At 43.0% G+C, this 23,202-nt stretch overlaps 1 protein-coding gene across 2 annotated transcripts in view; it reads right to left on the reverse strand.

Moving 5' to 3' along the window:
* ADHFE1 (alcohol dehydrogenase iron containing 1) overlaps window positions 1-23,202 on the reverse strand; it is a 48,895-nt gene that overhangs the window by 13,335 nt on the left and 12,358 nt on the right. Inside the window, exons 3-10 of one of the 2 annotated variants that reach the window (XM_060243681.1) lie at window positions 13,578-13,621; window positions 11,807-11,860; window positions 10,839-10,993; window positions 8,435-8,631; window positions 7,660-7,737; window positions 5,819-5,924; window positions 3,190-3,342; window positions 2,390-2,488 (exon numbers count right to left, since the gene is read on the reverse strand). In XM_060243681.1, the coding sequence (XP_060099664.1) occupies window positions 2,390-2,488; window positions 3,190-3,342; window positions 5,819-5,924; window positions 7,660-7,737; window positions 8,435-8,631; window positions 10,839-10,993; window positions 11,807-11,860; window positions 13,578-13,621 (886 nt within the window). The remainder of the gene's footprint in view (window positions 1-2,389; window positions 2,489-3,189; window positions 3,343-5,818; window positions 5,925-7,659; window positions 7,738-8,434; window positions 8,632-10,838; window positions 10,994-11,806; window positions 11,861-13,577; window positions 13,622-23,202) is intronic. The other variant, XM_060243682.1, reaches the window with a different exon arrangement.

Here is a 23,202-nt window from a genome sequence, read left to right on the forward strand (position 1 = left end):
TCAAAATACCTTGCACATTTCAAAAAGATTGGACTAGGGGGTCCAATTCTATGAGCCTCAAAAGAAGGTGCCCCTATCCTTCATTATTTCCAAAGGAGGAAAGGCATTTAAAAGGTGTGCGGTCCATTGAAATGTGATGGTCAGAACTCCCTTTGGAGTTCAAGTATGCTTGTCACATCCTTGCTTCTGGCTCCACCCCCAAAGTCCCCAGATATTTCTTTACTTGGACCTGACAGCCCTACTTAGAGTTGTTTTAAGAATAAAATGGAGAAAAGGTGAATGATGTTGTCATGATCCTGGGGCTAGTGGGGCCTGCAGACCCCAGGAAAGCCTGCTTAGGAGTTACTGGGAAAAGCCTACATCTCCCAGGATCCCCTCTGTCCCTCTGATTGGGTAGCAAGGGATTTGGAGGGAAACAGGCTCAGAGAGGGGTGGGGCCTGAGTAGGCGTCCCAAATCTCCCGCCCTGGCGGGAGAACACTGGATTTTGAGCCTCCTCCCCCGGTCTGCAAATATTCGGAAGCGGGAGGGGGGACGATGCTTCCCCCTCACAGCGCCGGGCCGCCACCGCCGCAGCAACACCAGCGCAGCGCCGCCACCACAAGCGCTGCTGGCCCAGGCCCATCACCGCGGCTGCGGCCCGAGCTACAGGCTGCCAGTGCCTGAGGAGAGCGGCAGAGGGTCTCCTCCCCCCCCCTTTGATCCTGCCTTCTGGGAGGGACTTGCGAGATTTTTTTTTACAATAAATACCAATTGCCCTTCCTTCCGAGGAGCGGCTGTAGCTGGGAAGGAGCGATCAGGAAAGTCAAAGGGAGGAAAGGTAAAACAGAAAAACAACAACACCATGCAAGCCCCCCCCCCCCGTCTGAGGCTGCCAATTACAGGCCGTTTTCCAACTCGACCCCGAAGAAAAGCTAAAACCGGCATGAGGAAGCCCGCGCCTGCCTGCACTCTTTGCTTTCTTCCTGAGTGAGAAGGAAGCCGTCCACTTTCTTAACGCTTGCAAGGTCCGGGTCAAGTTAGAGAGTCCAGCGGCTCCTTTAAGACCAGCAAACTGCTATTCAAGGTATGAGCTTTCGTGTGCACGGCACGCACACCTCAAATACGCAAGGTCTGGGTAAATAATTTTAAAAGCACATTATGCGGTGGAAAAAAAGGCCAGCAAGGCATCACAACCAGCCAGGCAAGACTGCCTCCCTAGCGAGAGAGAGCATGTGACTTACCAGACTGGGGAGGAAACTGACTGCTGGGCATTCATTATTCCCTATGGAAACCGATTCCCAAAGGGAATAATGGAGAATTGATCAGCGGGTATCTGGTACTCTGGGGGGGGGCTGTTTTTTGAGGTAGAGGCACCAGATTTTCAGCATAGCATCCGATGCCTCTCCTCAAAAGACCCTCCAAGATTCAAAAAGATCTGACCGCGGAGTCCAATGCTATGAGCCCCCAAATAAGGTGCCCCTATCTTTTATTAATTCCAAGGAGGGAAGGCATTGAAAAGGTGTGTGGTCCTTTTCAATGTGATGGACAGAACTTCCTTTGGAGTTCAATTATGCTTGTCACAACCTTGCTCCTGGCTCCACCCCAATGTCTCCTGGCTCCACCCCCAAACTCTCCTGGCTCCACCCCCAAAGTCCCCAGATATTTCTTGAATTGGACTTGGCAACCCTAGGCCTGAGAAGAGAATATATAGGCCAAGCCCAGGAAGTGGGTGTTCTTTCCCTGGAGGCTGAGCTAGAAGTAGGTTGTGCCTGAAAAGCTTGAGCAGGGAAAAGCTCCCTCACCCAAGGGAAGCAGTGAGTGCTGGTTAGTAGTTTAGGGACTGTAAGTTAAGACACATTAGGACTTTTGTTTATTTTCCCTTCACCCTTTTACTGTTTTATGCACCTTGTTAATTTATCTTGCACTGAATTTAAAATAAACCCTTTTGTTGTTGTTCCTCTGCCTGGTCCTCATGCCTATTATTTGGCTTAAGCTACAAGAGGCCTGAAGGGCTTGGGAGGGAACTCTAGGCCTTCTCAAGGGGAACCCGTAACCCAGAGTGGTGGCAGCAATTGATAAGACCCCCCCTGAGTCTTGACAGATGTACATCACTTTGGGTCCCCTACTGGGGAGAAAGATGGGGTATAAATAAAGTAAGTAAATAAATAAAATTTCCACCTGTATACAGGCACCAACTTGCTTATTTTAAAAGTAAAAATATTTTTACAAAGGAAGTTATCTTACAGTACTGGTCATATTTTAAGCAGCCAAAGCCTAATAAAAAAAAATTCTAGTTTGCCATCTAAATGATTCCTTTGATAGTTTTTAAGATACTGTATTTTCATTGCATAATCACACAGAACAAAATAAGTGCAATGGAATGGTAGACGGGTTTGTGCCCCACTCACCAAAGGTGTACACCAGCATTCCCAAAGCCAATGCCAGCAAAAGCACTTGCAAGATGCATATTAGCCCTTGCTTCTCGATCCTCTGGGTCCCTGATGGCTCTGTGCATAATGGAAACATTTCACTCAAATAAGCAGATGTGTGTTCAGGGGGAAAACACATTATGCTGTAGCCTGTTAGAAATGAACCAGTTTGTCCTGGCCTCACCTTTCATGGGCAACAACCTACCTCAGCACCTGCTTAGAGAAAACAAGATTTGGGATCTTGCTTACCTGCTTACATGATGTTATAGAAATGATGTAGCAGAACAATGGCCTGCAACCATGCTAAGAATTTACCCATTTTCTTTGAAAAAAGCAAAGGCAATAGATTTACCTGCATCATTATTCAAAATCCACTAGAAAATCACTGAAATTAGTTCTGTGCCAATAATGGTCACAGAAAATGGCAGTATATTACATGATTTCTGGCAAGTGGTGCCTGCTGAACTTGTGCCCATGAAAAGTTTGTATGTTCCTTTTTACGTTTGAGACCTTATTTATGCAGCTTCCATGACATGTATTTGAGCTGTTTAGCAAATCTTCATGTTCTACTAAAACTTGTGCTAGGAAGCAAAATCCTCTAAGAATCATGTATTTTCCAATTAGTTGTATTTTCTATTGATCTATTTTCTGATCCACTCTAAGGATTTTACTTATCCTAACAAAATAATACTGTTATTTGAGTTTAGATTATTTTTTCCCTGTCAGCATAGCATGGGAACAAGTTTTACAGAGTTCATAGTTCATGAGATATCCTTTACCTCTTTAAATATTTGGCAACAATCTGCAGTGCATGGATGGCCCAGACATCACTGATAGGGTTACTTCCTTGATAAGCTGGTCGGTTCTCTGGATTTGAAGGACAGGGACTGCGCTTATTGTAGGGAAGAGCGGTATAGGATTCGAGGGCATGGCTGGCAGGAGAATGGATGGGGAGAATAAATAAAATGGAAGAGCTTGAATTCATTTAGTCTATCCTAGAGGATTTGCAAAATTACTACAAAGAAGGGCTAAGTGAGTGTTTCCAACTCTTCCATGTCCAAACACAAAAAATAGTCCCCAGTTTAGGCAACTGTTTTCAAGCATGATAAAAGATAAATAATTTTGAGTTATTAATCCACTATATTTAGTACACTGACTTAAATATAATCCTCCCTGCAGTCTGTGCCTGCATTGGCCATGTTGGGTCTGTTCGCAGCTGGCTGTTGTTAAAAAGGTAAAGGTAGTCCCCTGTGCAAGCACCAGTCGTTTTCAACTCTGGGGTGACGTTGCTTTCACAACGTTTTCACGGCAGACTTTTTACGGGGTGGTTTGCCATTGCCTTCCCCAGTCACCTACCCTTTTCTCCCAGCAAGCTGGGTACTCATTTTACCGACCTCGGATGGAAGGCTAAGTCAACCTGGAGCAGGCTACCTGAACCAGCTTCCGCTGAGATCGAACTCAGGTCGTGAGCAGAGGGCTCTGACTGCAATACTGCAGCTTTACCACTCTGCACCACGGGGCTGTTGTTACCTGATGTGTATTGTCCTGCTAGAACAAGCCTGAACTTGCTCTACCTTCCTGGGTCATATTGTACCCTGTGGCCTGCTCACAGTCAAGTTCTCCTATATGATGCAGTCATGTCTGTTGTTCAAATGTCTTCATTCTAGAATTGGTAAAAACTTGCTTCCTCCTTTCCACATAGCACTTCTTGCCGAAGAGGCAAGAGAAGACTTTCATTTTTAATTATTCTTTACTATGGGATCTCCTGTAACCAAGCAAGTTACAAACATCAGTGTATGTTACTTACAGCAAGCACTAAGTGAGAAAATAGGGATGAGGATGGGGCCATCTGGGCATGACAACAGCTGCATCACTACACCACCCCTAGAAGAGACCTGGAAGTGACATAAGATAGCTCTCTGAATCACCTGAAACTCTTAAAGAATATGGTTTCTAGAGCTACCCTATGTCATTCTTAGGTTTTCCCTGTAAGTGAATGTCACCATCATTTAAAAAAAAGTTTTCTCCTGCTGCTGTGCAGAGTAATAACAAGCAACTAGGGTTGCTAATGCTCCACTATAGCAGGAAGCCTGGCAACCTTGTTAGGAAAACATTTTGCTTTGCATTTCTTTGACTGCCACTTTATGCTTGCTATATATTTCAGAAAAGTCCTTTGAAGAACAAAGAGAAATGGCGCCTCTCAGTCCTGCTGGGGTTTGAAAAACCACCATGGCAGCTTGCCTTTGAGAATGTCCCATTATTACTCTTCTGGGTCCAACTGTCTTTCTATACTAATTCTCTTCAGGGTTAGCTTAGTAAGATATTTCCGTTTCACAATGTGTGCTTAGCTTTCTCTATCCATGGTGAATAAATGTGCCTTCTGCCAATTTTGCAGAGGATTCAGAAGCACTTCCTGGCTACCACTTTGAATGCTCCATGAAGTGCTATGTGTGTGTTAAGCAGAGACCTAATCATCCTTGAAAAAAAGCAGTAAGGCCAGAGCCCCGTTTCTTCTCCCCTCCAATGATTCAATGACAGAGAATCTGTTTGTGTAGTAGTTTAATGCAGCAGTGCGTGACAGATTTCACTCATTCAAACATCCAGTCACCTGCTTATAGTGATCCGGGTTGAATTCAAATAGAGGAGATGGAGAGGGAATGGGTATCTCTTGGATAAAGCATAACACTTTTGTTAAGAATTGCTGAGACACTTCTGGCCAAAATGGAAGAGATCTGTGGATCCACTCACCTCTCTCAAGACCTTGCTGACAAAAGCTTCAGTCACTTTCTGCTACTTCACCTAAATCCAAATTTTCCAGTACATTTTGAAAACTGTCTCAAAGGAAAGTAGGCAAACATTCTCTTTCGTGTGCAGGAATCTACAAATTCAGTCATTATTGGGGGTTACCACCAACTCCTCTATTCCCTAGGTTCAAACAAATCAGGGAAGAGTTTCTGCTATCCTTTTGTTAGGCCAGCTTTGTAATGTAAGAGTGTAATGTCAGAAATAAATGTGAGACATTATACCAACAGCTAGTAATATAGGAAAACACGTGGAGAGCATATCCACACTACAAACTTATATAAGTTTCAGAGCATATAACTGACATTACACCAACAACTCCTGAGAATTTTAGATGAGCCTGTTGAAATTCTATGTTTGACTCCATTCTCCTCAGGTTTCCTTGAGAAGAAGAACTAACTGTTACACTAAGTTTGTAGTGTGGGTATGTTCAGACAGCAAGAAGAACAATGAAACTAGGGATAAATACACAGAAGTACATCAACTGAAAACTCAAATGTCATTCTTTCTCAGAATGGCTTAGTGAAAAACCATCATCAACATATTCATCCAAGATATTTTAAAATATTAAAAAGGAAGAGTCCAATGTGTACCAAAGGTACTTACCAAAGCACATCAAAGCCACTGTTGGCTGTCACCCTCTCAGGCATATGGAGAGTATGCAAGGGATCAACAAGGCCCAATGAGGGCTTAATGGCTCTAGAAGCAATGCCTAAACACGGACATTAGAGGTGTAATTAGAAATAGGGACTCTGAAAGGATTTTGCAACAATATAAAAAGTGCCTAGTAAATGTTGAGCTGCAATATATCAGAGCTTCAAGCTACTGCTGCTGAAAATATGTACATGATCCCAGTAAAGATTTACCAATTTTTAAAAAAAATTATCCTAAGGACTTGTATATCATGGACAAGACTTTTTCTTCTTTGACAGAAATGCTTAGTTCTTAATAATACTCTAATTAAAACCCCACATACATTTCACCATGTCTAATAGATGTAAAATGCATTCAAGTCTCCTTTGTCATAAATCTACACAGATTTATGAACACGTCCACCCGCTCTCCCATTTAAGAAATCTCACTGATCTTTTCAAAACTCTTTTGGCTTCTCTTGAAATTCTTCCAATACCTAGCCCAAGGAAAAATCTCCAAGCTGTTCTGAATCTTATGATATCATCCTCAGAAATGTCATTGGCTTTATTAAAATATTTTGGCCTTCCTTGAAATTCCTCATATTTTCCATGTCAGGAGAAAACTTCAAATTCACTTAGAATTTCACCTGAAGCAATAGTGTGGCAGCAAACTGGGAAGCCCCAACTGGTGGCATACACCTGCATCAGGTACACACAGCAACCTCGACACATACATATTCATAGTGTGTATTATAAGGTACATATGTACTACATGAAATTTGCTACATGTAAGTCGAACTCAAGTACTGTAATGCCCTCTACTTGGGGCTACCTCTGTGCCGGACTCGGAAGCTGCAGCTAGTGCAGAATGCGGCGGCCAGGCTGTTACTGGGGCTCCCGAAATGGGAGCACATACAGCCGGGGCTGCGCGGACTGCACTGGCTGCCGGTTATCTACCGAGTCCAGTACAAAGTGTTGGTTATTACCTTTAAAGCCCTATATGGCCGAGGACCTGCCTACCTAAGGGACCGTCTCTCCCTGTATGAACCCCAGAGGGCACTGAGGTCAGCAAGTAAAAACAAAATGACCATCCCTGGGCCGAGAGAGGCCAGGCTCCAAAGCACCAGGGTGCGAGCCTTTTCAGTTGCGGCACCTGCACTGTGGAACCAGCTCCCGGAGGAGGTGCGGGCCCTGCGGAACCTCGACCAGTTCCGCAGGGCCTGCAAGACTGCCCTTTTTAGACGCGCCTATAATGATACGGACTGCTGAGTTGCAATGAACGAAGAACCACCATCTTTAACACCATTTAAACTGGCAGAACCAGCGCCAGAACAGCTATTACTGCCAGATATATATAATGTAATGTAAATTAAGTATTTTAATTGAATTAACGGGTTTTTATGTGTAATTTTAATTGTTAATCTAATGTTTTACTATTTATGTTAATATATTATTTACTGTTAGCCGCCCTGAGCCGCTTTGCGGGGAGGGCGGGGTAGAAATAAAATTTATTATTATTATTATTATTATAAGTAGCAAATGAGTCAAGCATGAAGAAGCTCTGAGTTTATTCAAAACTCAAACAAAAGATTAGGCTATGCAAAGTTCTCAACAACTCAGTTTCTGTTTTTGTTCTCCTTTCAACTGCAGTTCCAGCATCAAACTTATATTTAACTGTTATAAAACATCTGAGAAGACACTTCTTCTTGAGAGATCTATTGATGAATGTGGGGGGGAAATGGAAGTACTGAACATAAGAGAAAATAATATGCCACACCCCTGGAACAGAACCAAGATGCAATATAAAATCCTTACCAGTTTTTACTTTTAGTTCTTTGTAATCAAAAATAGCAACTCCAGTGGTTTCACTTCCAGTTCCAGCTGTTGTAGGAACTTCAAAAAAGAATGGATGTTTTTAACATACACAACAGTATAAGTCAGCCTCAACATGAAGACCACATGCTTGGTTTAATGGACTCTCTTATAGTTGAATTCTATGAATCTATTCCACTAGAGATGGTGCTTTCTTCTGTACGAGAAGTCTTCCCTGATTCAAAAGGCCTGTAGTAGAAAAGCCTTTTCTGTCTTTTGGGATCAGTATAGTGTAATGGTTAAAGTGTCAGACTAGGATCTTGGGAGACCCAGATTTGAACCCCTGCTCTCATGTAAATTTGCTGGGTGACTTTGGGTCAATTACACTCTCTCAGCCTAACCTACTTCACTTCCAGGGTTGTTATGAGGATAAAGTGGAGGAAAAGAGCCACTTTTGGTCCCCACTGATGAGAATTGTAGAGTATAAAAGAAGTAAATTAAATAGCAGAAGACTTCTTGAGTTGAGGGAAAGCACCACCACCATTACAGGTCAGATCTGTGGGGTCTAACCTATCATCTCTATGGCAGAGGGCAATTTGTGTGAAATTGTTTTATTATTAAACTCACTAAGGGCTTACTTGGAGCATCATGTAGGAAGTTCCCAATCAGTCTCCCAACAAGGCAAGTTAGCAATAGGCCTGCCTATATGACATTTTAAAATTAAAAACTACCACACAAATGTGCTTTACAAGCAAAATTTTAAAATGTACTTCTTTACCTGCAATCAATGGCTTGAGAGTGACTTTAACAGGTTTCCCTTTTCCAAGGGGAGCATTGACATAATCTAAGAACTCAGACCCAGGGCTGGATGCGTAGAGATCAGCACATTTACAAGTGTCTATTACGGAACCACCTCCTACAGCAACGTAGGAATCAAACTCTCCTTTTTTAGCGAACTCAATGGCATCCGAGAAGCTTGGAAAGAAAAATATCTTTTGATTTATTTGAAGATTTATCCTGCTCCACCCAACAATTCACAGCATGTCATAACATTCTCAAAAACTAAAAGAGAAAAACAGAGCTAGCAGTTCAGACATTACAAGTACAGCTAGGAATCACTTGCATTGGTGATTCCTAAACCTTGATATCTGTGAAAACATGACCAAATGTAGATCACAAACTAGCAGAAAAACTCATGAACTCTTGGATGGGTCTATATCCTGTTCTTTAACTGAAAACATGAAACTGTACAGATAGATTTGCTGAGTTTTACTACAGCTAATTCCCCTCAAGATTCTCTGATCAGGATATCTACTGGCCTCCCCATGTAGCTGGGCCTTTTCTGTGGTTGCCCCAGAGCTCTGGAAGCCTTTGGACCTAGGGTTGCCAAGTCCAATTCAAGAAATATCTGGGGACTTTGGCGGTGGAGCCAGGAGACATTGGGGGTGGAGGGTGTGACAAGCATAACTGAATTCCAAAGGGAGTTCTGGCCATCACATTTAAAGACACCATATACCTTTTAAATGCCTTCTCTCCTTTGGAAATAATGAAGGATAGGGGCACCTTTTTGGGGGGCTCATAGAATTAGACCCTCTGGTCCAATTTTTTTGAAAAGTGGAGGGTGTTTTGAGGAGAGGCACCAGATGCTATGCTGAAAATTTGGTGCCTCTACCTCCAAAAACAATCCCCCAGAGCCCCAGATACCCATGGATCAATTCTCCATTCCATATGGGAATCAGTCTCCATAAGGGAGTGCCCAGCAGACACCCCACCCCCCACTTTCTGATGATCCTGAAGAGGGGGAAGGGCCTCCAAACTGGGGAATCCCCTACTGGCAACCCTATTTGGATCCTACTGCAACAAGAATTGTGCTGAGGCATGAAAACCTTTCTGTGTTTCAGGACTTTTAACTGAAATGACTTTAAATCTGTTGTCTGAGTTTTTAAAGGTAAAAAGGTAAATATTTTATACTTCCACTCTCAGAAGAATACCTTTATCTTTTCATCTTTTAATTATTGAAATTTAAACACCATTTCAATGGTTTTATGGCTGTCAAATTTTATCTGTTGTACGTTGCTTTGCATTTTTGAAAGGCAGCTAACAAATCAAATAAAGAAATAAGCACTTTTAAAAAGCAACCTTTAGTGAAGAGGCAGTGGGAACCTACTATTCAAGAAGGCTGGGGAAGCATACTGCAGCTAATAAGTATAAAGGTTAGCATATACGTCTTGCTTCACTACAAACTGCATTCTGGATCCATTCTTCAGAAATGTGGCATACACAGCTTGTAGGAAAACTGTACAGGAAATATTCTCATTGCAGTGTCCACCTCTTATGATCATATTCACTATCTACTGTACTAAGATACATAATATCTAATAAGAATAAAACTTTAAGGAATAATCAGATTATAGTTTTCATGATTAAGGAATAATCAGAGTATATTTTTCATTTACTCTTTATACTCTACCAATCTAAATTTACTTCTGACAACTAAGAGACAACCTTCTACTGAACTTTCAGAAGTCAGACAAGAAAGTCAACAAGTATACAGTCATAGTAGCATGTTAGAGATGAAGGTATCTCATAGCCTGAAAATCATGCTGGTCTCTAAGGTGCTACTGGACACAAATCTAGCCCTTCTACTGCAGATCAAAATGGCTACTCCCTGAAACTACAACAGATGGTACAGTTGTAGAAGAACCACAAAGCAAATAGTATAATCAAAAGGTCAGAATAACTGGCTTGGATTCAATAACTACCTTGTGCTAAGTGAGAAGTCATCCTGCAACAAAGAAAGATCACTGGAAGAGGTCTTTTGATTGTAGGAAGGAAATAATTGGATCTGTGTTGTTGAGAGACTCAGTGCAATTCCATACAGAGTAACATCCTTGTAAAACCACTGAAATAAGTGGGCTTAGGAAGAGTATAATTCTGCCTAGTACAGCACTGTAGGAAGGAGTCTGTTTCTTATAGTGGACTTCAGCTGTTTAGAACTTGTACTAGGGAACTTATGTACCTCAAAATATCAGTGTATTAAAATTACTACTGAAACAAAAGGTAGGTAAGATGATGTTGATTTCTGACCAATGCAAACATCAGTAGCTCATGCAAAGTGATCATGTAAATAGAGATCTACTTGGCAAGAGCTGGTTGACACAAATGTTTCAAAGCACCAGTACCTCTGATCTGTTGGTTCCACTCTTACATTGTCATATATCTTGAAGGTTATCTCATTTTTTGTCAGGGAATCCAAGACTGCTTTCATGGGAGGCAGCTGACAGAGGTTTTTATCAGTCATCACACAGACTTTTCTGACACCCATATTCTGCAGGTCCTAGTGAAAAAAATTAGTTAAAAAAGATAAGAAACCCCATGTTGGGGTGTGTTTATTTTACTGGAACTGTATTTAAACTTCTTTAATAAAAATTTAAATTGTAAAAAAAAAAAAAGATAAGAAGTCAAAATCCTAAACCAATCTAAACAATGCGAGTACTTAAATAACAAAACGCTAAATATCAAACCTTGAAAAATTTTAGCCAGACTGCCTAGAGGGTCCACTACCTTTTGAGCCTGCAGCCATCTGAGAAGGGGTGGTTAGTGCCATCCCAAAATGGCTACCACAAAAGGCAGAGCCAAACTTCAAATGGCTGTTGCAGGAGGAGGCACCACACATGACGCCTGTCTCCTTGCTTCACAAAAGAATCACAGAAGGGGAATAAAAAGAAATTAAAGAAAGCCCAAGAGAGGGTGGAGGGGGTAGAAAGTGAAGTTGGGGGAGCGAAGGCCTGAAGGTGAACAGCACCACACACTGCCTATAGGAAGTCTAAGAACTTACCTCCAGATCCTACAGTGGTGGTGGTTGCTATTGCAGAAGAAACCCATTTAATTTGAATGAGGGCAGCCAATAACAAGTCTTGCTTTACAGTAGCCATACCCACTTTCAGAAAAGATGTTTCAGCAAAACATCTGAGTTGCTAAGCAGCAGGTGCACAGTGGTTTGCATGGTCTCATCTTAAGCCCTAAAAACAAGTTCTAAGATTTTACAGTACAATGTCTGCATCTTTGCACAAAATCACTGAAATTATCCATTTTTTTAAAAACATCAAAGAAACAAAATGTACAAGAAAGATGTAAAATATCAGCTTACCATTCCGACTTCTTTAGTAACCCCCTCTCCATATCGGATATTGGAAACAGCCATCTGCAGATATTACAAAATAATGCAGTTTGGAAAAGCAACTATATGAAGGTAGGATTACAACAGTAACCTTTATAAACACTTAATATGTTTTACACTCAATAAATAATGGCTTTAAATGAACAAAATACGGTTTTGCATATGTACTAATTAATTAAGGACTAAACTACGTGCTTTTTAGCAAGGCAGATGTTGCGGAATTTATTTTGGGTTGGCCTTCTTTATGATCCTAACTATACTCTTTATGATTTTAAACATACTCTTAAACATACTCTTTATGAAATTGGCTATAAGAACTCTTTATGAAAGTTGCCATGCTCTTATGAAATGAGCACTAAGCTCTTCAAACACCTTAGAAGCTTCTATATTTCTCTATGATTTTTGGATGCAGTTATAGCATTTGGCCACCAGAGGTTTCAGTCTCTCAGCATCATGGAGCCTCTATGGAGGGCCAGATGGGGTAACTGAGTACAAGTTCAACGACTATGGCAGCCATTGGCATGAACCCAGCAACTAGATTTAGGGAACCGGTTGCCTGAAGTGTTCCCAGCCATTATTGTTTATTATTTCCATTTGGCTGCAAAATTGGTGACATCAGAAACACAACTGAATTACACATGTAGCCGGGTGTGTGAGGTCATTAATGCCTATATAAACTGTGGATTTTTCCGCTCACACTGCTGATCTGGACCAGGGGGTGGCTAGAGACTCCCTCTGTGTCAGATTATGCACATTAATTGGGACTTAGAATCTTGGACTGCTCTCCAGAGACAGTTTCTTCTGCTGAACAGCCTAAGAGAGAAAACAGCCTTCGCTGATTTAAACCACCTTTGGTTTGAGATCTCAAACATAGAGAACACACTCAGACTTAGAATCTAGAGCATAGCATCTACTAAGACATGGAACTTTGATTGTAAATGGGAAAATGTAACTAATAGAGGAAGTCCCTGTTGGGGACTTTATTATATTGCTTTATTGTATTTTATGCTTAATGCTCTATTTAAACTGTTTTTCTGTTCTGCCTTTCTATCCATATATCTGAAGCCTTCTGTCTAAAGAAGAAACTGATATGTACTAATGGTATCTAAACTGTTTGCCTTCTGTCTAAAAAGAAATTTGGAGTCTAATAAACTGTTTTTCCTTTGAGAAGCCTGGAGTCAGATAAAGTTTATCTATGAGGTCTTAACATTAGTGAGAATGTATTAGCCTTCTGATAACTGCAGGTTGTTGTGGTAACTGCAGGTTTTGATTTTGGTGTTTTATATTGTTGGGGGTACAATAGAAATCCCCCAACATCAGGGACTCTTGATTTCTCCACAGTCACACAACTGCTGTGGGGAACTGCTTTTTAAAGCACAACAGTGATTGTAACACAAAGTATTAATGTTTTTAGTGATTGTAACAGATTTTAATTAACTGTAATTATTTGTTATTTATTGTATATTGTATTTATTGAGTTTTTGCTGTTAGCCACCCTGAGCCGCTTTGGTTGGGGAGGGCAGGATACAAATAAAATGTGACTGACTGACTGAACAGTGGTCTGATTTGGCTTGGGACTGCAGTATGAGAGGAGAAGGAGCTTTACTTCTCCTGATGCTGTTTTCCTGACTCCAAACTGCTAGAGTGGCATTATTTGCCCCATTTTGCAGTTGTACGTTTACAGAATACCCATACTAGACTTGTTTAAAAAACACATCATGCAGTTTGACCCTAAGCTTACCTCAAAAGCATAGTCTGTTTTCCTTAAAGCTGCACTTTCTGTCCCTAAAAAAAGAAATGATATACTAAATGTTGTATGGAGAAAAAGAGATAAACCTATGTTTTATTTAATAGGTAACAATTTAGTAAATTTCTAGGCCATTTTTAGCCATATCTAGTTTGCATCATATAATTTGAAACCAAATGGCATGAAATTAAAAACCCATACAATTAAACCAATAAATGACAAGCTATCCCACCCACCCGCATTGTACCAACCATACCCTTCACTGTGAATCCAGGGCCCTCAAGCAGAGCCGGAATGTGGGAGTCAGTGAACTAGGCAACAGCCTGGGGTGCTGGCTCCCACAGGTGCGGGTGGGGGGTAGACGCCCCCTCCCCACTCGTGCCGTCCCTGAGCCTTTCTCAGCTCAGAGGGGTTGGAGGAGCTCCCCGGATCCCTCGCAGCAGAGAAAGAATGCGGCTTCCCCAGCCCAGTGTGCTCCGAGTTCGGAGCATGCTGGGCAGGGGAAGGCGCAAGTGCTCTTTCCGGGCTTTCAGAGATCAGGGGCGCTTTCCCAATCCTTGAAAGGGCAGAAAGAGTGCGGCTTCCCCTGCTCAGCGTGCTCTGAATTTGAAGCACGCTGGGCAGAGGAAGGCACGAGTGTTCTTTTTGGGCTTTCAGGAAAGTGCCCCTGATCCCTAAAAGCCCAGGAAGAACACAGCTTTCTCTGCCCAGCATGCTTCGAACTCGGAGCACGTTGGGCAGGGGAAGGCACCCAGCAGCCCTGTTTCACTTTATAATGAGCTCTGCGGGGGCTGCGGGGGGGGGCATTGTTTCTTCGCTTGGAGCAATGCCCCCACAGTCCTTGCTCAGCTTGTTATAAAGTGGGACAGGGCTGCTATGCAGGCGGTGCCCCGCCACAATGACATCACTTCTGGATGATGTCATCATGGTGTGTAATTAGTACTGGCAGGGGGCGCCGGCACAGGGTTCTGCCTCGGGCGGCAGAAACCCTAGCGCCGGGCCTACTCTCAGGGAAATAAATAGTCTGTGGATCCTTTTCTTTGAAGCATAAACCTTGAGGTGTTATATTGTGTTTCTCTTTCTTCTAGTATTTCATATTTTGATAGATCCAAAATATATCATTAGCATCACGGAAATCTATCACATTTCTATTCTGCGTTCCTTGTAGAAAATTTCTCCATTTTATGCATAAAACACTCCTTTAGTTAATCCAGAATAGTCCAGAAACATCCAGTGAAATTTACAGCTAAGTGGAGGTTGGATCATCATCATAATAATAATAATAATAATAATAATAATAATAATAATAATAATAATAATAATAATAATAATAATAATAATAATATTTTATTTATATCCCGCCCTCCCCGCCAGAGCAGGCTCAGGGAGGCTAACAACATCTCAATCCATACAATAAATTATACAACAGGTTTTAAAATCACATTCACTTAAAAACATTCCAATTAAAATTAACATTCCTAGTGCTACTCTATTAGGTGTAAATACTACGGCGGAATCACTTAAGGCGAATCATCAGTCATTCAGTCAGGTAAAGGCCATCTTAAAAAGGAAGGTTTTGCAGGCCCTGCGGAACTGAGCCTGCTTCGGTGGGGAGGGCGGGATATAAATAAAATGTATTATTATTATTAACTGTTCAAGGCTCTGCAGGGCCCGCACTTCTTCCGAGAGCTGGTTCCATAGGTGTGGAGCTGCAATGGAGAAGCCTCATGTACGGGTGTTCTTTAATTTTGCCTCCTTCGGCCCGGGGATAGTCAGCTGGTTCTTCCCAGCTGACCTCAGTGCTCTCTGGGGTTCATATGGGGAGAGACGTTCCTTCAGGTAGCCAGGTCCTCAACCATATAGGGCTTTAAAGGTGATAACCAGCACTTTGTAACGAACCTGGTATACAACTGGCAGCCAGTGCAGTCTGCACAGCCCCGGCTGTATGTGCTCCCATTTCGGGAGCCCTAATAACAGCCTAGCCGCCACGTTCTGCACCAGCTGCAGCTTCCAGGTTCGGCACAGAGGCAGCCCCATGTAGAGGGCATTACAGTAATCCAATCTTGAGGTGACCGTTGCATGGATCACTGTTGCTAGGTCCCGACGCTCTAGGAAGGGAGCCAACTGCCTTGCCCACTTCAGATGAAAAAACTCCGACTTGGCAGTGGCTGCTATTTGGGCCTCCATTGAAGGCTCCAATAACACTCCCAAGCTCCTGACTCGATGCGCCGCTTTCAGCAGCACACCGTCAAAAACTGGGAGAGGAATTTCTCCTCCCAGAGTGCTGTGACCCATGCAAAGGACCTCTGTCTTCGTCGGGTTCAACTTCAGCCCACTCAGCCTAAGCCAACCTGCCACAGCCTGCAGTGCCAGGTCCAGATTCCCTGGGACGCAGTCAGGCCGGCCATCCATTAGCAGATAGAGCTGGGTGTCATCTGCATATTGATGGCACCCAAGCCCATACCTCAGGGCAATCTGGGCAAGGGGGCGCATGTAGATGTTAAATAACATCCTAGCATCTCATCCAAAATCAACACTAACTCAGCGTTGCGATGTAACCGTAGTTCATGGAATTGCTCTTGTGCAAGCACACATGGGTTCTGCACTTGCACAGGCCTGCCTTTGGAGAAAATTTTTCTCTATCTCATGGACATGTGGGTCCACGGACAATATCCAATCAGCCCGCTTACCACCAAAATGGGCTGTTAAATACCCGGGAGCTCCGCACACCTCCTTAGTTCCACTAAGCCACCATTTGGATGTAGAAATCTTGTAGGGAAGCTTAGCTGAACTATGCCTGCCGTAGGTCTTGTATAAGTTTGCCAAGTATTAGCTGTAACTGCTCGTGGGGCAGGTGGGTGGGATGTGTGCCTGCACAAGAGAAATTCCATAAACTACCGTTACATCGCAACGCTATAACTGTTCATGGTCATTGCCCATGTGCAGTCTCACATGGGAGACTACCAAGCTTTACAGCTGTTGGTGGTGGGATGAGTAGTAAACTTCTGTATGAAGCACATGACTGCACTTCCCACCAGTGTGTCCCTGTAAGGTGGTAAATCCACTCTGTAATGGGCTGCAAATGTATCCGCAGTAGCCCATGTTGCCGCTCTACATATATCGTGTAGAGGGACACCTGCTCTAAAAGCAGTGGTGAATACTATAACTCTGGTAGAGTGAGCTCCAATATTTTGTGGGATTGGTAAATTCCTAGCTTCATATGCTGCTCGTATCATGGAGACAATCCAACGAGAGATGGTTTGTGACATGGCCGCTTTTCCTTTATTGGGGCCTGCATAGGAAAGAAATAATCTAGGTGTGTTTCTGAATTGTTGTGTTCGAGCTAAATAAAAGAGGAGAGCTCTTTTCACATCAAGTGTGTGTAACCCTTTTTGTTCGGGTGTGACAGGATTGGGGTGAAACACTGGCAATACAACCCTTTGTGCCAAATGAAACTTGGAAACTACCTTTGGTATAAAGCTTATGCTTGGTGTGAGCTCGACTCTATCTGCAAAGACTTGCAAAAAAGGAACATCTGCTCATAAAGCTACTATCTCTACCTGTCTAGCTGAGGTAACTGCTACTAGGAATACTACTTTTAAAGTTAAGTAATGTAGATGTACTGAGTGCAGTGGTTTGAATGAGAATGAGGTTAATACCTCTAGTACTACCGTTAAGGACCACTGTGTGTTGGTGGTACTGTTGAGGGGAATGTATTTTGGAGACCCTTTAAAAATGCTTTCGCTATTGGATATGAGAAAATCAAATGCTAATCTGGAAGATTTTAAATGCCAAAGAAAGGTAAGTATTGTAGATAATGGAGTGCTGGCTGGGTGGACGTCTGGTGGTAACTTGAAAAGGTAAGAACGTCTCAATGACTTGCAGGCATTTATTAGGACCTGTGTGATGGAATATCTTGTGGATGCATATTGTCTGGAGGAAAGTACCATGTGGTCAGCTGCAGCCAGTGAAGATTGGGTAAGTTGCCTTCCGGAATGTAGAACGACGGTGGCAGGTAAGTGTCTGTAAACTCCTTGGCACCTTTGCAGAAATGCTGGGAACCACACTTATCTCCGCCAGAACAGAGCGATGAGGATACATGGTACCCTTTCAGTGAGATTTCTACAGTCTGCCTCAGTAGAGGGATTGGGGGGAAAGCATACAGGAACTCCCCCTGCCATGGGATGTGGAAGGCATTGCCTAATGATTCTGGATCCCAACCTTCCCGGGTACAGAATCAGGGCAATTTTAAATCTATTGTGGGGCATCCCCATTTGTTGCAAAGGTCTTGGAAAATTGTCCAATCTAGGGACCAGTTGTATGGGTTGTTGCTTAAGCGACTGAGGGCATCCGCTAGGCTGTTCAATTGACCTGCAATGTGTGTGGCCTGTAAAATGGCCTGATGTGAAATTGGCCAGCACCAGATCTGGATTGCTTGTTTGCAGATCATAAGAGAAGTTGTATCGCCCTGCTTGTTCACATAATACAAGGCAGTGGCATTGTTGGTCAGTCTCAGCACTTTCCGGCCCTGCAAGATATCTGTGAAATGATTAAGGGCCTTCAGTTCTAAGACATTAATGTGCAAGGTGTGCTCGTAGGACGTCCAGAGTCCATGGACTGTGTTGGTGCTGACATGTGCTCCCCATCCAGTGAGGGAGGCATCTGTTGTTATTGTAATATCTGGTTTAAAAACACCAAATGGCATTCTGAAACTCAAATTTGCAATGTTTAACCACCAACATAAGCTGTGCTGCACATATCTAGGTAGGGATAATAATTTTGCACTGCAGTGGTTCTGAAGTTTAAATGATCAAACAAACCAGTTTTGTTCTCATGTGTAAATATGCAAATGGCACTACAAAGACTGATGAGGCAATGAGCCCGAGTAATACTTGAATGCTATGAGCTGAGTGTCGCCTTATGGTGAGAAAATTCTGAACCATGGCCCGAATCTTTTGCTTCCTGTTTTCTGGAAGGAACATTCTGCCTCTTTCAGAATCTATGTCAGCTCCAATGAAAGATACCTTGTGGGTTGGAGTTAGATAGGATTTGTGTCAATTGATTTGCAGTCCTAACATGGTGCAGCATTTTAATGCGTATTGAATTTGTTGTGACATCTGTTGTTTCAATCTTGCCACAAAAAGCCAGCCATCCAGATACGGAAAAATCTCAAATGAGCTATGATTACTGTTACAAATTTTGTAAATACCCCAGGTGCAGTTGCTAACCCAAAGGGTAGGTAAGTACTCATATACCGATGTGCCCAGTATAAATCTCAGGTATTTGTGGTGGGCAGGAAATATGGGTACATGGAAGTATGCATCTTTCAAATCAATGGTGGCAAACCAGTTTCCCTATAAAGAAAGTCAGACACTTTATTAAGTGAAATCATTTTAAATTTTCTTATATGCAGAAACAAATTTAACTGCCTTAAATCTAAAATGGGGTGAACCCCACCATCACTTTTTGGTGCCACAAAAAAATGGGGAATAAAATCCCAATAAATTTGTTGTGGGTGGCACTTCAACTACTGCTCCCTTGAGCAACAATTCTTGTAATGCATCTTGAACCATAACAGCCGGTGAAACAGTTGAATAATAAGGTAAAGCTACAAGTGGTAACTGCACAAACTTAGTACTATACCCTTCAGTTACAACAGACTACCCAACAATCAGTGGTAATGTGTTGCCATTTCACTAAATATGGTAACAAGCCTTCATACAAATGAAAGTATCGTTGTGGGCTGTGAGAGTCAGAAGAGTGGCTTGGGAGGTTGTGGGCGGCAACGTTGCTGTTGTGACTGTTGGCCCTGAGTGGCTCTCCCCCAGTTACCTCTATGCTGTTGCTGAGGCTGAAGTTGGTGTGCTGTATTAGGAGGATACTGGAACGGTGCTGGTGGTCTCTGCTAGTAAGGTTGGTATCTGGAATAGGAATACGATGGGCGATACTAGTATCACAGTTTGTATTGATTCTGTTGGGGTTGAGAAACGCCATACGATCTGGCTGTCTGTTGATCCTTGCGCTTTTCTCTGAGGAATTCATTGGTCGAAGTGGAAAAGAGCGACTCCCCTTCAAAAGGCAAGTCTTTTATGTGGTTTCGGGTGTTCTGAGGTAACACCGTGGATCACATCCAAGCATGCCATCTTAGCACTATGGTGAAAGCTAAGCCTCAGGTGGAAGAATCAGCAGAGTGCTTGCTGGCATTTAGCTGCTGCTTTGCCAGTTTCGTGGCTTCTGTATGCAAGATCTTAGCCATTGCTCTATCTTGATCTGGTAAAAGGTGTAATAAAGGCTGCAGTTTATCCTGCAGGAAGAGGGAATAAGCAGCCATAATAGCTTGACAGTTTGCTATTTTTAGATTTAAAGCTGCCACAGCATAGGCTTTTCTTGCTAATACATCAATCTTTTTTCCCTCTTTATCCACTGGAGTTGATTGCAATCCAGACCTATATCTACCTTGCATCTCCTCAGCAATTAATGAAGGGGGGGATGGGGTGGGCGAATAAGTAGGCACAGTTTTTGGGGTGTACCTGATACTGATTATCAGCCCTGCATGAAGTGGCTGCCAGGGAAGCAGGTTTCTTCCAGAGTTCCTGTGCAAAGTCTGTGATTTCCTTGATGAGGGGAAAAGCCATGAGCTGCAGTGTTTCAGGGTAAAGTTTACTCATAATTTTACCCTTCGGCTTTGTTTCCAGCAGTGGAACTGGAAGGTCAAGTGCCTGAAACATTTGGGTCATTTGATTGTATGATAAATGAAGGTCTTCAGAGGGAGAGTCTAACTCGGCATGTCCTACCAGCAAAGTTGATGGTCCCTCCCCTGGAGAGTCTATAATAGAAGCTGCGTCCCTTGTACATTCAATGGACGAGCGGTGGGGTGTCCACTGTTGAGTTGGATAGGGCTCAGTTGGCAGGAACGGTGCTGAAGTTCATGAGGCATCATCCCTATCTAGCCATGCATCAGCTGGGTGCTTTTCCCACAGGAATTACAGGGGTCTTGGTTGACGCGAGGGATATGGAAACTGTCTTGGTGAAAGTATTATTGGTGAAGGTGTTTGCTGAGGGGACCGCCAGGATGGTGAAGGATCCCTTTGTGGCATTCGAGGAGGAGGTGGAGTGCCCTCTGCCTCCTTCAATCGGTGACTAGACCAGGAGCTGCTTGACTTGTGCTTTGTTTTGTCTTTATGTTTTTTAGGTGGGGGCTTGGAGCCAGAACAGGTTGGTACCACTGGCGGCTGAGGTCTGGGTTCCTGGCCAGGAGCTGGCAGGGAACGGTCGGAACGTACCGATGCTGTTCTAGGAGGAGGTAAATCAGCTTGGGATGTAGGTGGAGTCGGGTCTGCCGGTATGAGTACCTTTTCCCAGAGGGGTGCTCTGAGTTACGCTCATCTATCCAACCTAGTTTTGTTGGTGAATTTTTGACATAATCACACAAGCCCGCACGGTATGAGGCAAATGAAACATAAATCATGTTTGTCAGTTTTGGTCATACTTGCTGTGCACTGAAACCAACCATTTTCGGAGTAGCCATTACCTCAGTATGATCAGAGAGCAAACAGAGGTCTTTCCCTAAAGGTGGCGAAAGAAGAACTAAGGGGTGTGTGTGGAGCTCCTGAGTACTTAAGAGCCCATTTTGGCGGGAAGCAAGCTGATTGGATATTGTCTGTGGAGCTCTGTCCACATGTCCACGAGCTAGAGAAAATTTTTCCCTGAAGGCAGACCTGCACAAGCACAGAACCCATGTGGGACTGCACAAGGGCAATGACCATGAACCACTATACCACATTATCTCTGTAGTACATCCCTATGGCGGTTTACCTCACAAAAGCAATATTTTAATGTGAACTCAGCTCAGCACCTGATTGCAGTTCTATGTGCTCATGAGGAACTCTCAAGAGTAAAGGAGTAAAACTGGGCAAAAATATTACTACTTTGTGTGTAGGTGACTGTATAATATAAAACCTATATCTGAAATATGTGTATTTCATTTAATACAGCTATTTTCAAAACCTTCCTTCTCTGCTTTGTTTTTTAAAAGGCATACACCTTCTAAATTTTATTCTTCTAACACTTAAACCTTCCAAACGTTTCCTTCAAGAATTTCATGTTGGCCCTACATATATACAGTTCTCTGTGTTTCTCAGTCTGTGTGACTGAGGTTGCCAGGTCCCCCCTTGGCCCATAGGTGGGCAAGGGGGGGGGGAGATAGTGTTGCGAGCCAGGTTGGCAAACCCATGGAGATTTGAGGATGGAGCCTGTGGAAGACAGAAACCTCACAGGGATCTAATGCCACAAAAAAAGGTAAAGGTAGTCCCCTGTGCAAGCACCAGTCGCTTTCGACTCTGGGGTGACATTGCTTTCACAATGTTTTCACAGCAGGCTTTTTACTGGGTGGTTTGCCACTGCCTTCCCCAGTCATCTACACTTTCCCCCCAGCAAACTGGGTACTCATTTTACCAGCCTCAGAAGGATGGAAGGCTGAGTTAACCTGGAGCCAGCTACCTGAACCAGCTTCTGCTGGGATCAAACTCAGGTCGTGAACAGAGGGCTCCGACTGCAGTACTGCAGCTTTACCACTCTGTGCCACGGGGCCACAAAGTCCACTCCCAAATGGATCTGTTTTCTCCAGGGGAACTGATTTCTGTAGTCTGGAGATGAGCTGTAATTCTGGGAGACTGGCAGGTCTTTCCTGGAGGCTGGCACATTATGTGTGACTAATATTTTGAGGAAATGCACAGAAGTTTGTTGGAACTCTTTCTATGAGACTGGTAGAACATTCTGGCTAAGAGAAGAAGAAACAATCCCCACGGAAATAGAAGGTTGCCCTTTTTACACTCCCTCCCCCCTGCCCAGCCATAGAGCACACTGCTCCTTCTGTCTGGTAGCTGAATTAAATATTTGCTGTTTGGATTCATGGTCAATGAGTGATGCCATGTTGAATAGTCTACATATACTTTAGGGTGCACAGGAGTGGTGACCCAAATAATTAAACACATAAATATATATTTTAAATCCTTTTTGTATTCTCTGTTCAAACTCAGGCCTGCCATTTTTTTCCACTGTCTCTCACCAGCCCTGTTCATGGTTGACTTCCCCTAATGACTAAGCCTGTTGTACATTTGGTAATTAATCTGACATCCCAAAGACCCTCCAAGCCACTTACACTATTTTCTTTTGATAGCCAATAGATGTCCTGCTGTTGTATTATTCGACGGAGCTAAGCTTTTGTTAAAGACTTTATTGAGCTTGGAAATTTTTATTGTTTCCCTTGGAATATACATGCTCATCAAACATAAGTTGGTTTTTAAAGAGGAGTCACAGTAAAGTCACGCTTTTAGAATCTCATCACTGTGGTTAAATGTGCACTTTGATTCTTCCACAGAATTTGTTTGCAAATGCCCAACTGCACTACATTTAATGGCACAAATATAAAATGTGTTAATAGTATGATTCCTTTTAAAAAGCAGATTAACCCAGGACTCCTTGTGATTCATGTACTGGTGAAGTCATGTCTGCACTACTTTATGATAAAGTACTCTCATGGCAGATATAGAGCAACATTCTGGTCCAGCTAAAGTCACACTAAACAGGTTTAGTTCCATGTTTTCTTTGTGAAACTCTA

Source organism: Heteronotia binoei, chromosome 7 (assembly GCF_032191835.1).
Source record: "Heteronotia binoei isolate CCM8104 ecotype False Entrance Well chromosome 7, APGP_CSIRO_Hbin_v1, whole genome shotgun sequence".
In the NCBI taxonomy this organism is placed as follows: Eukaryota; Metazoa; Chordata; class Lepidosauria; order Squamata; family Gekkonidae; genus Heteronotia; species Heteronotia binoei.